This window comes from Lepidothrix coronata, unplaced genomic scaffold (assembly GCF_001604755.1).
Source record: "Lepidothrix coronata isolate B3197 unplaced genomic scaffold, Lepidothrix_coronata-1.0 Scaffold23, whole genome shotgun sequence".
NCBI lineage: Eukaryota > Metazoa > Chordata > Aves > Passeriformes > Pipridae > Lepidothrix > Lepidothrix coronata.
This window is the reverse complement of record NW_016690203.1, coordinates 5,139,993-5,157,543: the sequence shown is the minus strand read 5'-3', so window position 1 is coordinate 5,157,543 and position 17,551 is coordinate 5,139,993. Positions and strand designations below refer to the sequence as shown.

General features: G+C 40.8%; 1 protein-coding gene across 7 annotated transcripts in view; it reads right to left on the bottom strand.

Moving 5' to 3' along the window:
* RNF144B (ring finger protein 144B) overlaps window positions 1-17,551 on the bottom strand; it is a 104,756-nt gene that overhangs the window by 34,984 nt on the left and 52,221 nt on the right. For 5 of the 7 annotated variants that reach the window (XM_017808545.1, XM_017808544.1, XM_017808542.1 and 2 more), the window contains one exon: window positions 9,474-9,662. The exons of 1 other annotated variant lie outside the window; for it this stretch is intronic. In XM_017808545.1, the coding sequence (XP_017664034.1) occupies window positions 9,474-9,638 (165 nt within the window). In that variant the 5' untranslated portion in view covers window positions 9,639-9,662. Of the gene's footprint in view, window positions 1-1,381; window positions 1,505-9,473; window positions 9,663-17,551 lie in introns of those variants that run through there. One more of the 7 variants, XM_017808547.1, reaches the window with a different exon arrangement.

Here is a 17,551-nt window from a genome sequence, read left to right as displayed (position 1 = left end):
GACCTGTGGTTTACAGGGACAGTAATATCATACCCTTACTTTCCATGGCCAGAGCGAGTCATCAGCACTGACCCTCTTACTAGTACAGCAAGGTTTCCACAAATGTGGAAAGGCAGAATGGTTGAGGCAACCAACTAAAAATCCTCTGAAGTCTTGCTGAACAGATTAGAACCCTGCTGACTACAGATTAAATTGGAGGTTTGACTCCATTATGTTCACTCCTCAAATAAATGGCAGACACCAACGCAAGTAATTTTAACTTCCATATCTGCAAGTGTACTCTAATCAGTTACATTCAGTTAAACCAGATTTTCCCCACTGAGCAACTATATCATGTATATATCTGTGTTCTGGGATACACAACAAAATCCTGATGCTTTCAAGCAACAGGGATCAGTTCAAATGTGACAATGTAATTCCACCAGTAAAATTCAGTACAATGTTTTAGTGCTGATCTGGCTTTGCCAAGCACGTTTTGCTGCTGCTGGAATACTGTCAACTTCAGTCAAAAGAGCACCTCAAGTAGTTTTTTCTCTGTCTGAGATTCATAATGCATAATGACACTTTTTTTCAATAATTTTCTGTTTAAGCATTTTGGGGCAAGATTTTTTTTTTTCCCACTTATTCTGGTTTTGTCTTTCAGGCCTGAAAAACAAGATCAATATCTGCTTACCTACTTCACAAAATGCTGCTCATCAGTATATAATAAGTTAAGACCTGTAAAGTACCTGGATCAAATTATCATGCAACATATATGCATTTCTTTTTTATCTTGCAGGACTTCTAAGAAAGATTATGATTAAGGCAAATACTTACACATTCCTCTCCTGGACCCAAGGCTTTGTAGAAAGAGTATGTATGTTGTAACATGATGGAGGCATCTTTAAAAAACTGAAAAGCCTAATCCAGGAATGTACAAACTAATAATATAAAAAATTCCTCCTTCAGTAAGAAACCTTTCCTCTAATCTTTAGAAGTTTTTCTATAGTCAGCTGTGAGCTCCAGGAATAGAAAACTCTGTTCAGGCTATTCATGGATTCTTCATTTCAGCGCTTCTCCTGCATGCTGCTCTAACTTCAACTTCTCTTTTTTCCCTAAGTATACTGTACAGGGGAGATTTTTAATGTATTGACCAAGAAAAAGACATCTGTTTGGCAATGTATTTAATCTGCAAAGGAACCATAACAGTTCTGCATTTTAACATAAGAATGAGTTCAAAGTATAATTTCAGTGTTATGTTGCTGGGTAGTGATGTGACAAAGGCACTATATCCCTCTCATTGTGAATCTTAAGTTTCTATTCAAATCTACTTTCAGATAATTTATGTATCAAAGACAAAGGATGGATCTCAATCATTCCTGTATACTGCTTTTTCAAGTACCTGGACTTGTTCCATTACTTTGCTCCTCTCCCTTCTCCTTCCAACTCTTCAGCTCCCAAAATGCAGCCTCATTAGTTTGGATGCAAAAGCATAAAAGGAGACCTCATATGTGATGTGACAAAACTGAACAGGAAGAAGAAAGAAAAGAAATGCACTGGTTTATTTTCCTGTCAAATGCCACAGATACTGCTGCTAGCCACTGTGTAGCAGCTGGTACAGGGTAAACAAGGATATTTGTCATTAATTCAGTTATGGAAAGGGAAAAAATAGATCTACAATATTTCTCAGCCAGTACTAGGGCATGATCTACATGAAATGTCAAAATGCACAAAATAATTGAAGGCATCTTGCCAAAACAAGGTCCTTCCCACTAATATATAACTTGAATACAATTTCCATTTCAAAAAATTTTAGAAAAACTCAGGTTTCCATCTCAAAATCCCACAGGACTGATTTAAAATGTTGACTCTCTCTTCCAGATTTGTCCTCAAAACTTATCGGTTTGTATTTGGTTTTGTTTAGCCTTAGCCTTTTTAAAAAATTCAATAATTGAGGGGCAGAAAAAAATACTCTAAATGGAAAGAAGACTTAACTTTTCAGTTGACATTCCTTAGTGTCTTATGATTCAGAACAGATCAACATATATGCATCTAGTTATAATTTTAGTTCTGGGCCAGGTTTATGTATTTTTTATTCAATAAGATATAACTTTCACTTCTTTCTTATCATTTAGAAATGTTACCTGTTCTTCAGTGCATACACAAGATAATGTAGCAGTCATGAGGTTTTAAATGGAATATGTAGTATTACTGATTTTGGTGAGACAGTTCATGTCAGAACTCTAAATCTAATCACATGATCTACCCAGCATCTAATCAATTTTGTGTGCTCAAATAAATATACCTCCCTAAAAAGTACTCCCTAAAAGTGTTTATGACAAATCTACATAATGTTTAATAATATGTTCATCATTGTCATGACATCTGCAGTTCTGCATGTTGGTCTAAAACATTTGGCCCATTATAAAATGGACCAGTCACTTTCAATGTGTGGTAATCAAACTCCTGGAATCTCTTCAGTATCTCTCAACAGATCTTAAAACTAGATGAATCAAGTCCATTGGCAGTTAGCTTGGAAGCATTTGCACTTCACTTGGAAAAAAATGTGAGGCTTCTCCAATTAAAGAAAGTTTTTAAAGTTTAAAAATTTTTAAACTACACCACAGAAATAACCATTTCTTAATGTGCTACAGATAAACTTATGATAGGCACAGTTTAAAGTGAGAAACAGAAGTTCAATGAAATATGCATATTGTCCAATCTATTTTTTACCTGCTAAGGACCAGATGCAGTGATAAATAAGTTGCTTTCAAATGGATAGAAGATCAGGCCACATAAGAGTCTTATTAAAAAAAGACACTTGAAAGAAACTTTAAAAATGTGATTGTAGCTTCAGAGGACATAGTCAGCTCACGGCTTAGTATAAGGGAAGGAATAACATCACTAACAAGTCATGACCAAGTGAAAACACCAAGCAAACGTGACAGTGGACCAGAATATAATGGCCTCCTCATGTTCCACAAGCCTATTTTTATGGGGTCTTTCAACTGTATTTGAGAAATATATTGTCATCTTCCTTATCTCAAAATATCTACCACCAGTGGTGATAGATTCTGCTCAGAAACACAATCTAAAATGAATTTACAAATGGCCCAACACATCCTGACAGTCCTTCATTAAATCAGGATAGGTTCCTGGTAATCATTGCCATGAAGTGGTACCACCAAACAGAAAAGGACCAGAAAACAGGACCAGAGAAACTCACCCTTCACAAAATGGAACCAGCTGCAAATATCATTTCTTTTGCCAAAACCTGTATCAGGCCTTACCAACAGCTACAAAACTGACATGACCATGAGGCTTATGTCACAGTCTGGATCAGTTACTGCAGCACTTTCAGGCACTGACAACTTACTTCACATCTGTTTCTTCATTGGTTAAATGAAGAGAAAATCAACTTTACCAATGCAGTGCTGTCATTAATGTGTTAGGTTCCTCTTCCTCACCTGTCTTCTCTTAGCCAGCATCCAGAGGCTGCCACCTCTATTGGCTTCAAAAACATGTACCCCCTCTTCCTGAATAGCAGTATCCCTCAAAAGGCCCTAGCTTTCATTTGTTCTCTTTTAATACCCCTACTAACTCTGTCTTTGCTGTTACTCTGCACAGAAATGCATGCAGGAAGTTCTTAAACCATCTAGATTACTATAAAAGTGCTATGTGTTCAGTGTTAGTATTAGCAGGTGCAGGAATTTTCTTTTTTATAACTTTAAAACAAAATTATTCTGGAACATTTCAAATGTTAAGTTGGGAAAAAAAGAATCCCAAATGTCAACACTTGGAAGCAGAAAACAATCTGAGGTGAGCTTTGTATAAAGTAAGTGGGGCACTGCAGCACAAGGTCTATTTAGGAAGAGGAGAAGGTAGTGTTCTGCTGCAGCCATGAGCACATGCAGATGTCTCCCAGGATGGGGGAAAGAGAAGGAAAAAAAGGGGGAAAAAACATATTAAAAATTAGCGCAAAGAAACAGAAGGGATACTAAAACCCAGTGTTGGCTAGATGATGGCAAATCCAAATATTCCCTTACTTAAAAGTTTTATAAGTAGCCTTTAAGTTGACTACTCATGTATATTTGCTCCATTTAGCAGGCATCCCACACTCTTTATCATCTGCCTCCTTCTTGTCTTTGATCTACTTAGTCTCTCTCCTCTGCTCTCAGGCTTTTCTGCCCATGCTTTTTGCTGATGACCCTTCACATTGGTTTTTCCAGCTTTCCAGTGCTCCCCTGCACAAGCAATCTGAAGCTTCAAAACACTAAGGGTAAAATGTCAATATTCAGCCCCCCAAAGGAGGCAGGGCAAGACACAGCTGCTCTTAAAAAGATTAAGCAGAGGAGCCTAAGTGTGTCCTGCTGATGAAGTGCTAACGGAGATACTCCTATCTCTGTAAGGGTTTCTCCTTCCCTTCTAGCAAAAGTAGCTGGTAGCAGTCTCTCTCAGAAGCTGCAGCTTCCCAAGGGCCTGACTTGCCAGGCAGGCAGCTGCCCAGAGCACCAGAATGTCCACAGCAGCAAAAAGAACCTTTTCAGTCCATGTCTAGCCCTAGCCTCGCTGTAACACATAGCTACAAGCAGAATTTTTTTTCTCCAAATGTCTTCAGAATATCTTCTACTTACAGAAGCATAAGACAGCGTGGAAGTTACCTGGGCTTCCACACCGATTTCTGCTTTTAAGGCTACATTAAGTTTAATCTCATTTTGACTTTATTTTGTGCACCAAAATAGCAAACAGGTGGATCATCATGGTATTTGTTTTGCATGTTTGTAACCCAGTTGCCTCACACATTTCTCAGAAGCACAAGACTGAACAAAGAATCTGCTTGGGAAAAAAGAAGGGTGAATCATGCTAGTTCTGCATAAACCTGTGCTCATGCTAGTTCTGCATAAACCTGTGCTGACAACAGAATAACATACTTGAAAGCATCTTCTGTTTTCAATTTGTTACATGTTGTCTTCAGCATCTCGAACCCTGTGCCAGTAAATAACACACAAGTTAGATGGATGTAAGCTGCTACTTGACATAGATAGCAGCAATGCCATTTATTGCTCACCTGGCTTAGAAGTAGTGGAAAAAATAGGAAAGACAAAACCAAAAAGAATAGATGTGCAGGGAAAAAGCTGACATCAGTTTTTTTGCTGACCCCCTAAGACCACCTTCTTCATAACAGCACTGCACTGGTTCTCTTTTGTCATCACCACCAGGGCAATCTTATCACACCTGCTAAAATCTCTCACAGGGCCCTTGGTATTTCCAATATTATTGCAGTCCTGCACTCCTCACTAACGCTTCCAAAGGGTTAATTATGCTGTGCTAGACACCAGGGCACTTCCAGCAAGAGGACGAGAGATGCATGTGATCCCACCGCTCACTGTCTCTCCCTGACATTTTCCCAGTTTCAGCCAAGTTTTGAAAAGGTGAGAGTCTCCAAGATGTATACTTTCCAGCCAGTTTAATGAGCACCAAACCAAAGCAACACTCAAAGGCAAAGCGGGGTGGATGGCCCATCCATTTTTGGCACTACCCCACCACAGCGCTCCTGAGTCTTATCTGAGTGAGGTAAGAGCACTGCTAGAGCTCTCTGGGGAGGGAAGAAGAGCAAACATGGAGGAAATCTGATTAGAAATAAGTATAATATTCAAAATATTATTTTGTATGTGGGTCAACCAGGATGTAATTATCATTAGTTTGCTTTGGATATAAGTGCACCAAAATACCGCAATATTGTGATGATGTAGCCAGACACAATGTATAAGTATTTTATGGACATATGTAAGCCCTGTGACCACCACAGGGGCAAAAATCTGTGTAGTTGCATATCCAAGGAAGAAAAAATTACAACACCAGGTAAACACAAGGGACTGCTGATAAGAAGGACATCCCCCAAATATACAAGGATGAGTGGCAAGACAAGAAACGAGATAAGCAGTATGAGGAACAGATGAGACCCCCTCCATTTTTTTGAATGGGGCAAGTAGCATAAAACCATGCAGCTTAAGCAATACACATATTGCTGAAGATCGGTATGTAAGAGAGTGCACCACAGCATGGCACTCTGCAAAGGTTTTACAGGTATAGGAAATGAACTGAATAATGTAAAGTGCAGTCCTCTAAAACTTTTGCAGATAAAATATACCTCACATCCTTACCCAACCCTCTGCAGAGACCAGCCTTTCATTCAAAACTAATATAAATCCATACACAATGAAATCAAGTCATCCGGTACACTATAGCCATTTCCAGGTTCTTGGAATGTGTGAATGTGTGCTTTATCTCACATTCCAATGGAGTCCCACGCCAAGTGCAAAAAACGCTGAGAAATACAAAGCTGAGGCCTCTTCAGACCTGGTTGGGCTACCACTGTCAGATGGTGCCGCGGTCCGAAGGGGGGATGGGGCCGTGGCACAGCACGGGTCCAGGACACAAGGTGGGGTGCAGGTAAAATCCTTTATTCCAGTGTGCACGTGGTTTTTTATCAGCTCAGGAGGGGAAAGGGCCAGAATATGGGGCGGAGCATGAGAGAGACAAGCAGGGGTACAAACCAGGATAGGTACATGGGCAAAAGGGGGAGGAGAGCAGGAGGAACCGGGGAAGAGAAGGGTAAATGGGGGCTGTCTCCTCTCTGCAGCTTCTCCGGCTAATCAGCAGAGAAACAGGGGAGCAGAGAAGTGAACAAGCCGGGACATGCCCAGGAAATACAAATTCTGGGGAAACATACAATGAGTATATACATAATAACTGTAAAGTCTGCATCATAAAGTCCATTCAATCGCTGTACATATTTTTCCACTTCTGAAATCATTCCCATTCTAATTCTTGGTCCTCGACAAGATGGCAAGTGTGTTCTGCAAATCATCTGCTTTCTCTGCTCTAAACAGAGGGAGTAAAAATGTTTATAGCTATTTGAAAAACTCCTGTCTTACTAGCAACATTCCACCAAAATGCAAACATACACCTTCTTAAACACAGTTTGCTTTATTTGGCTAGAACACAGCTTTCACACGGTATAATGTTTATTCCAAGAGTTTCTGAGCTGAAAACATAGCTGTACAAAATTCCAACTCATTTGATTGCCTTGGTTTTACAGGCTACAAATGAAAAGGAAATATAATCTCGCCCCCTGCAGATGTCTAAATAGTAAAAATTTCCAGTTATTTCCAAAGCCACAAATGCTGTAGTGAAAAATAATCATAGTTGCAGAATCATTGTTATTGTTAGAAAAAAAAAAAGTAACAGAATGAAAATTTAACAAAACTAATTGTTTCATCTCAGTGGAGCAGAACCCATTATGTCCACGTCAAGCCCCTTTGTACTTCAAACTTCATACTACTCTTGGATCTATAAAATTAACCTTAGTGACAGAAAATAAGAATAAGCTTTACAAGCTGAAAGCATTGTTAGCTGAAAAAGATATGGGCTCGATCCCATAGCTCACAGCTGACACTCTTACTCCAACATCTGTCTTAAGGGTAGTGTGAAGGTATCTAGATGCCCTGGCATGAGTGGGAGGAAATTTTGGGAATGGCACACCAGTGTAGCTGCTGCAGGCTGTGCCCTGAGCAATCTCCCATGCCATCCCCAGCACCGAGGCACTTTGTGTCAAGCTGCTTCTGACACTGCTCTATGGAGGCTGCTTGAATAAGCAACTCATATGGCCTCACAGAAAATGCTCTGGATTCAAGACAGAAAGCTTAAAAGTTAAAAGTTTCCAGAACCCCTCTTGTTACAGGATGCAAGTTCTACACGTCTCTATTTCATCAGCCCAGACATGTCCATCGGGAGGACATTCAGACACAGACAACAACAGTCAGACAAAGGGTAGATGTGAAGCATAAGCACAGTTGAGACCTATTACACCCACTGAAATAAATAGAGCATGTCTAAAGACTTCTCCCAGCTGCATTCGGTGCTCACTCATGGCTGGCTCTTGGTTTAGACAAAGTCAGTGAAGTTTGCACAGATGGCAAACAACTGTGACTGCAGTCTCCACATCGCTGTCATGGCACTGGAGAGCCAAGCTCACAGGAGATGTTCTTCTTGCTACTGACCAGGTAAGGAGTGTGTGGATGGGGTGGAAGCTGTGGCACCAACAGGGAACAATAGGTGGGGACAGCAACAACTCCAAGCCATCACCAACCTCTCCCTTTGGCCAGTGTCCTGGAGGAGTAGAGAGTCCAGCTCTTCCTGGCACAGGCCTCAGCAACTCAATTTCTCCAAGGGCAGAAGGATTACTTCACGCAGCTAACATTGAGTTAATGTGCCATTAATGATACTAAATCAGAGACACTGAGTTCTTAGAGAAGAATGGGGCCACTGTAGAAGTATCAACTTCTCCATTTATTTTTTTTTTCAATTTAAAGCAGTATCTTCCTACCTAAGGTATGCGCTCTTAAAATTTTTGTTACGAACTAAAATACAAAATTGTTTTGTGGAAGTCACTATGGGAAACAAACTTCATGAACGTCAGGTTGAAATGCATATAAATCAATCTTACCCTAGTTTCTTGAAGCACACAGCTAGATTGTCATCCTACTTAAGCTACCCTGAGTTCAGTGTAAGTGAAGATATTTTCACTCAAGATGGCTTCACAAATACCAAATTTCTTCTATGAGTTCAAACAACCAAGGATAAAACTTAAACATACTTGACTGATGCTTATCCACAGTTCATTGTTAAAAAAATAAAGCCAGGTACATTTATTTGGGAGTTAAAAAAAAAAACCAACACCAACATCCTCCAGTGACTTCTGACCTGTTTCCAAAATCCATTAGTCAACCACATCAAAGTCACTATCACCAGAGAAACTACACCCATTTTTGCATGCTGACAAAGAGACCAGAAGACTGTTACTATCTGTAGGGCTCTTATCAGTTCACTCAACCTCTCCCTTTATCATTTCCACCAGCTTTATTTGATCTGAATTTGCAGGACAGAAAGTCTTTACTTACAACCATAGGCAATGCATGACCTGGGCAACATCTCTGCAGCACAGACTGCAGAGAGGCAAAGGTTCGATAGGTCAAGGTTCATTTTTGTTTAGGTTTTTTGATTGTCCTTAAAAGTTAAGTAGAAGAGTTTAAATGTCTCTGAGAACTCAGAAAATGATAACAGGGAAACAACACCTCACAGCTATCTTATGATGTTTCAAGATTTTTCTTCAGAAAAAAATAAATACTGAGATTACATACAGACTGTGTATGTTCTCCAACAGTCTTAAAATGCATCTTTTTTCCCATTTATTACTGGGATTTGTTATTATTTGCTATGGGACCATCTGTCAGAGTTATGAATTTTCAAAACCAGAATGACAGAGAAATCCTTTAAATAAGGCAAGACAGACTAACACCACATGCTCTTTAGAAAAGCATCCTCTGTCAGCATGGGTAACATATGCTTCTTGTACAAGACAAGCAATCACATTTCACAGTTCTATCTTCCATTACCCTGCTTCTGTAATGTAAAGGCATTGTAGGTCTTACCGCTGTACAAAAGATGCAGCTGCATTCCTGAAGAGTGGTCATCTTATCCAGGGAATATTCACAGAGACATAACTTGCAAGTGAGTAGAGGCTCCAGAGCTAGCTCTCCAGCTTCTGACACATCAGCTGTCATGGTGTGAGGACAAGCCTTCCCAGCAGAGCCCATTCAGTCATTAATAGTCCACTCAGCCTGAAAAGATAAATTGATAGCTGAAACATCACACAAGCCATGTAGTCACTTCTATAGGCCTGTGAATTTACATCTAAAATCCATAAAAGCACCACCACACCCAAATGTACTACTTGACATCTTAGGGCCAGTCTCCCACTTCAGGTCACTCAAAATTTATAAAGAAGGTGACTGAGAGCCCACCTCATCAAAAGACCTGAATTTGGCTGTGTTCTCAGAGAACATTCATCTTACTGGCACAAAGCATTGCAGTCAGGCTGCTTAACATCAAATTAAAGAAAAAAAAAAAACAAACACAAACCAAAACTCACACAGATGAGGCATCACCTATATTACATGCAACAGTATAATGGTCAGAGCCCTCACCGAAGTCCTAGGAGCAGGGACATGATTTGGGAAAATAAATTGTTAATTAAAAAAATAAACTGATTCATATGTACATAGATATATATCACTCTGCCTTTTCAAATGAGCTTCAGAGTCATTCCCCTCCTATCCCTACGAGATCCTTCAGTCTTTGTTGCACCCACACAGTTCCAGTGAGTGTCTCTACTCACACTATTTCATCTGATGGCTCAGGAGCTTGCCTGAGCAGTGCAAGACAAGAACAGATTCTCACTTTCCAGGCAAGCATTTCAAATATTCAGTTTGTAATGTAAGTGGTGGGTACCATGTACTCCACCTTCTCCGTGAGTTGTCACTGAGATACCAAGCTAGTAGTCTACTGCAAGATGGATAGTGAAAGCATCTAAACCCAGGAAAAGGTTTCAGATTGCATGTCCTACTTCATACAGGGCTGAAGCTTAAATACAAATGAGTAAGAATATTTCATGTGCAGTCCTCTTTTCTGCTTTGCCTTGATGATGCCAGACAGTAGCTTTTGTGCATCCCACTCTCTGGCATCCAGATCTTCTATTTATTTCATAGGGCTCCTAGGCATCTAACTGAGGTTTGTGAACCCAGAACTAAGTGCACTAACACTTTGACAGGAAGATGCTCAGAATAGCCATGTTTTCACCACACATGTCACAGCAGTGGTTAGGGAAGAAATTTCTATTCTTTGATAAGCAAAAAACGGAAATATCATGCTCAGAGGTAATGTTTTATGGCCTAAGCATTTGAAAACACTGCACCATAATCATAAAAAATTTCAAGACCCTCATACCTTCACAGTAACACTGCAAAAAGAATTAAAAAGAATATCCTCAAGCTTAAGCTGAAACAATGCAAAGCACATTTGCAGATTTTATTTGCCTCAACATAGACAGGGGGGTTCACTACAGCATTTAAGGCACAGGAAAATCTATTCCTGTCTCTAAGAAACTTGACCCAATTTTCAAAGACCTGCTTCTGAACACACTTAGGTGGTGGCAAGCTGACCTTCACACCTACTTGTTACAAGCAGAGACGTGGTGGCCAGATGTACACAGCTGCTTGCAGCGGCACCAAGAGTGCATCTCCACTAAACCTAAAGATCTACATCACGAATGGAGGTTGCCTGAACACGAAACCGATCAAGGCCCATCCATGTGCCTGTCAGATTTGACATCTCACAAGATAAACAGGAGACTCAAGCCCTTTGGTCCACTTCTGCTGGCCTTCCCTGCAGTCCTGAGCGTCCTTGTGGCAGGGCTGTCAGGTCACATTTGGCAGCATGTCCCTGCTGCCATTCTGTGGCTCCCAGAGCAGCCAGGCCAGCTGCAGATAGTCAGTGTGTATGTGACTTACTGACTTGCAGTACCTGCTGAATTCCTCCATAGAGGGAGAAATAATGAGGCTCATGGAGTTTAAGTGGTCAATGCACATGGAACCCTTCCCCACAGTTTCCATTTCATAATCTGATGCACATCCCCAGACCTGTCCCCTAAGTTTCATGACTTGTGCTCCCACAATCTGCAGGAACACACTTTCCTTTCAAATGTCATGCAAACACAACAAATCTGAGTCAGAGCACACTTACTCCTTTCTAATTTTTTCACTTTGAAGATTTTTAGCCTAGCCTGTCAGAGAAGCCACCAGATTCGTACCTTGGGATGTCTTTGTTGTAAGCACCCAGTTTCAAGAGATACAAGAGTCATAGCCAAGATTCTGGCAACCAAATCCCTGATCACAAATCCAAAACAAACTCTCCATTTTATGGCTTCCTATCACTAGTTCAAAAATATGCCAGTCCTACATTATTGTTGGTGCAGTCCTGGGATCTGCTTCCATGATGTCCCCCACAATTTTTCCATACAGCTGCAGAGGTGGAACACCAGCACAGGCAAAAACCTTGAAAGGAAACCTCCCTCTGAGTCAGGAATTACAATACTCCTCTGTAATTACTGCAAGGGAGTGGGGGGGGGACACACTGAGTCACTGGAAACGCTATGGCGGATCAAGAACTACCTGTTATTTAAAACTACGTGCTAGACATTATCTCAGTATTTAGGGGAATTTTAACATTTTTACTCAGGTTGCTTTTCAACATCAGCTGCATCTGCACAGGGAGCTACTCATCGCCACCCTGCACAGATCTGAAGTTTCTTCATTTACACGGTAAAAGGTAACAATGTTAAAAGGAGGGATGCACAAAAGGACAGGTAGGAGTATTTCAGGATGTGAGAACAGATAGAAAATGGATACAGCTCTTTCCCAAGTCAGTGTTCTTTTTATAACCAAGAGGGTTATGACCCTGCATGCAGGCAGCATTAAGGCAGCCGTAGGAAGATTCAGGTGTATGACTGAGGTTTAGGGCTGGGGGCTAATTTTAGATGGCCTAAATCCAGGACTCAGTGCAACAGCAACAGTGACAGTGAAGAGCAGGCTCCTGATACACCACTCTGCCCTAGTAGCAACCACATGCCACAGTATGATGGCTGTAGGGACTCATTATGACATCCCATTGTCATTATGATAACGCTTGTTTCTGAAGATTGTAGGTTAAATTCAGTTTTGCTCCCTGTCCCTCCACACACTCATCTTTCCCTCACACCAGGATTCCAGAACAGAGCTGAGATTCTCCTCAAAACAGGCAGAGCACCCCATGGAAATCTCCAGCAGACAATACCAAGCAAACCTGGCAGACCAGAGGATCCAGTCCCCAGACAGGCCAGGCTCACCTCACCACAGCCTCAATAACCTCATTGGAGTTCATCAAACAGAGCAAACAGAATCAAAGGCAAGGAGACACCTCCGTGTCCTGCCTGCTCAGCCCCTGAAGGAGAAGCACCATGGCTATTAGGAACAAAATTCCCTCCATACTCCCTGAGAGGCCAGCTTGTCCACAAGCAGTTCTCTGAATCAGGCTGGCACAGGCAAAGCCATCCTGTTAGCACTGAAAGCCTGCCTGTCCAAGGGGGAGCAGATGCATGGCCTTCTTGGCCTGTTCCTTTTCTCAGGGCAACCCGACCCACTGGTCTCTGTGTCTGCGCAGCAGAGTTGGGACTTCTGCTACTGCTGCCAATGGACACATGCAGGGGGAAGAGTTAAGGGTTATGGAGAAGGGTAGTCCCATCCAACAGCATCTGGCCTCTGAAATCAGATCTGCATAGGAGGTTCATTCTCGTTATGAGATCACAGTGTTAAAAATGGGGAGAGAAAGATGCAGGTCTTCCTGCAGTTCTTACCCTCTACTCCTTCTTCTGCTCTTTACCAACACTTCAAGATGATTGTCCTCCCCAAAGCTCTCAAACTATCTCCTCAACTTTACCAGCCTGGCAGAACTCACTTTTCCATGTGCTGCAGAGAAGGCATGAAGTTTTACCTCAGTTGCTCTGAACTTATATGGCTTTCACTTTGCTATGCTTAGTCCCACAGACTGTCATTAGTTAATTATACATCCATCAGTTCTCTTTACAGTGAATTAAAATTCCTATTGTAATTACAAGTAAGTTGCCAATAGGTTAGGCTGAAAAAAAAACTCCGCCGTAGATGTACATGTTGTGCAGGGGAAGAGGGAGTCACTAAAGAATGAGTTGGGGACAAAGAGGAAAAGACCATTCCATATTTGGTTAGATCAATAAAAGTGGCCTGAAATAAAAGTAAATGAGAAGTCTCTGAAAAACAATGGATCCTCATATAAATAAAATACATTTTTAAGCACTAAAATCTTCCCTTTCATGCTTACAAACACAAATGACCCACTTAGGTTAGCATCCCAAGCAAAGGAAGAAATGTGTTACTGCAACTGTGATGCAGCCCCTAATTGATCACAAAAACCTCCCCTGTACAGCAACACAGGCTCCATGAGATGTTGTGGAATATGGATAAACACATTTCAAGGACATTCTAACCCAGAGAATCCTGCACCAGCATAAATCAGTGGCAAGGAAGGGTCAAACGTACTCCAGTGTGCGTACTCAGGACCTTTAAAGATCCACTTTTTTAACATACTTCTATCAGTCACATGCATGCGCACAAACACAAATCATACTCCTTTATTCATTGCACAGGATTTCCAGGAAACTGGACATCTTTCCTCAAATTGTATGTTACCTGCCTCATAAGAGGACTCATACTTCCCTGGCTCTGACGTTAACGGTATGGATGCCACAGGATAAGGCAGGACCAGAAAGTCTGAGTAAATGTGAGCGAGCTATGTAGGGTCAGCCCTAGGAGGGCGTAAACTGCACAGTCACCAGGACCACAGTTTGCCAAGTGCTCAGACCTGTTAACACTTCCTTTTCATTTGTCTGCCTGCGGACACTTTTGCTTTGTCTATGGAACGTGACAAAGCTTTGTGCTTTCACATAGCACAGAAACGTTTCAACACTATCTGTAAGCAAGGAAACATTAGAGTGTGCTCAAAGGAAAAAGGGCTAAGAAGGATAAGTACAAGCAGAAACATTAACACGAAAGCAGTGGAGACTTTGAATGAAATATGAAAAACAGAACAAGAGCACTGGAAGAAGGAATACAGAACTTGTATGCCTTCAGGGCCTCCTGACACCACAGTGTCTGATGTCTAGCCTTGAAAATTACTTCCTAACAGCAAATATTTGCTGTGCCTGCTTCTAGACTGGTACCCTTTGAAATCCTGGTGTTGGTGTCCCGAGTGGAAACTACTAACCCCCTGAAATGGGGGTGAAAGAGCAGCTGGGTGGGTGTCTGGCAGACAGTCAAGGTCAAGCCACCATAGCTCCATTGAGGTGTCAAAAATCAATGCAACCTAGGGCTGAAACTTTCCCTGTAAGCATGAATTGTAAGGTAACATCCTGTTGCAGTCACACAAAGGCTCCTTTGAGTCTGCCCAGCTGCCTCAAACCAAGACTACTACCAAAATACAGAAGTTACTCTGTATTTGGGATAGAGCAAACAAGCCAGGCAGTCTCATGAGCTGCAACATCAGAAAGACATTGTCCATGTGCCCGCAATCAACTCACTGTATTTAGCTAAAAAAATGTGTCTGAATGTGACTTTTACTATTTAGAAGCATCACATAGGATCATTAAAGCCTTCTGTACTGAAGCTGAAGGAGAATGAATGGATTTTGTTCAGTACCATAAGTCATCCTTTCATTTTTCACCTGCTGCATCCAATTGCAACAACAGAGCTCTTGAAGAAGCTACTTCAAGTCTTGTGTTTACAAACAATTCTGCTGAAGTTAGTCAAGCTGTATGTTTTTAGCTGCAATCAGAGTTTAAAGGAAGCCAAGAAAGGTACAAATATGAGGCACATTGTTCCAGGAAACGTTAATGAAACAAAAGTGATCCTTTATGTGCTTTCCCTGTGGGCTGGCACACTCCTGAATCTGTCCTGTAGGCAGGGTGAGACCTGACAGGTCCCTCTGCCCCAGTATACCCTAGGATTGCCAGAAACCAGCACCCAGGTATGTGGACTTGCATACATATGGTGGGACTGTAAAGAGGTCTAAGGACACCTGTGGGCCTAACATGCAGCACAGCACTTCCCTATTTTACAAAAAAAATTTTAGTATCAAAACAAACTCAAAGCATGTGTGCTACACTCCTATTTAATGTACCAGCTATTACTGAACTTTCTTGAAGAATCATTTGCAAGCACTGCAAGTAATTCTTTCTCATGCCCTAGAGATTTTTAAAGTACTCCACCCATTGTGAAATTACTTCAGTGCCCTACAAACACCTGGTTTGCCATTGTTCAGCTCAGGATTCTGTTGTTTCCTGTAACTAAGGTTCCCTCCTCAAAAAATAAAATAGAAAAAGAAAACTACCTGAAAAATATGAGTGTTAAAAACCAATGCTAAAAGTCAGGCCCCTGGAGAGAAAGAGCAATTATAGAAAGATTTAAAAATATAACAGAGTGGAATTAAGATAATGGGGTCATATCACAAGAAATACGCTGAGCTATGAAATTAGGACATGTGAAGGCAGCTGTCAGAAACTTACACTTCTATCAATTTCAACAAAACCCCATCAATACCAGTTTTGGTTACAAGTCCTTAGCCATCCCAACTCTCTCAAGATAATGTTATTCAAAATTCACTTTTAAGACAGCTTTTTTAAACTCAGCAGATCTGCACAAAGGATTAGTCTGAATCAAGTGTGTTAGTACTTCTGTGGTCTAACAGACAGACCACTAAACCACAGTGCATTAATTAAACTTTTTGATATGCACTGCCTACACAGAGTTACCTCTCTAGTCCATATAGCATTACTTATCAGGCAGTGATTCAGTTACGCTGTAAAACACATGATTAAAGCTCCAATTTCTGAAAGCCTTCATCTTCAAGAAGGACATTTAATCATATGTTTAAGTGCTCCTCTGTGTCAAAGCCTGAATGTTCTGCTTTATTGCAATGAGATTATTAACAAGTTAAACGAGTACTTGGATTTTCTGAAATTATGGTCTCAAAAAAGCCAGCCAGATCCACAAATAGAAGGTTTCATTTTAAATACATTTTTAATATACTCAGAATTACTGTATTACATCTGTGCCTTAATACAGCAAGCACTTGATTACACGCATGTACAAGGAAAACCCATTTCTGGATTACCATAATATGCTACCAAGCTGAAGCATTAGAGAGAATGAAAGTATTTCAATATCTGTTCTCTTTGAGCAGGGCTTAAGAAAAGTCAGATGTGTAATATTTCATGACAGACTTCTGCACTGTAAAATTTTTATTGCCAGAAAACTTGTTCACAGAACAAGCAGCCTAAGTAAATATGCTCTCTGGTACACGAGAACACACCGAAGGCAATTTCTCTCACTTGTTTTCATTGGAATGCCTGGAGAAAAAAAATAAACCTTGAGCCACTGTTCAAGAATCAGTAGCTACATGGAGTATTTTCATATCATGCTAGCAACAAAAAATAAATAAATCAAATGCTTTTAAAATAACGTAGCAAGTGGGAAGCCTCTTGCACACAAAAAAAATGTTAAAGGATAGACTATGGTAATTAAAAATATCATCCAGCTTCCTGCTAGGAATTTTTATACCAGCACTTCAGGATACTTAAAATACACATTGAAGAGCTTCCCTAATCTCACATGCACCCAGTAATTTCAAAACATTCTAGTAAATCAGAATGTCATTAGGGCACATACATATCAGTCTCCACAAGTCTTTGAGAGTACAGTTGCCAGGTAACATCTCTACTGTACTGTAGTTCTGTGAGGTATGAATAACTTTGAGATTTTAGAACATCAGTTCTTCCCAGTAGCTTCTAGGGACCTTACATCAATACGTCCTCAAGGAGGTTTGTTTACGGGGGTTTTTTATTTTGTTTTGTTGTTGGTTTTTTGGGTTTTTTTTTGCAAGAAGACCATGGATATTAATTGAATATAACAAAACACTTTTTTTTCTTTCCAAGACAGATGTGACTCTGCAGTTGTGGGAATCTATGTATTTCCTTGCACTACTGCTTTAGAATAAGGGGGGGGGGGAGTGGGATTTTCCTCCTTCCATTCCTAAAAAACTGGGGAGT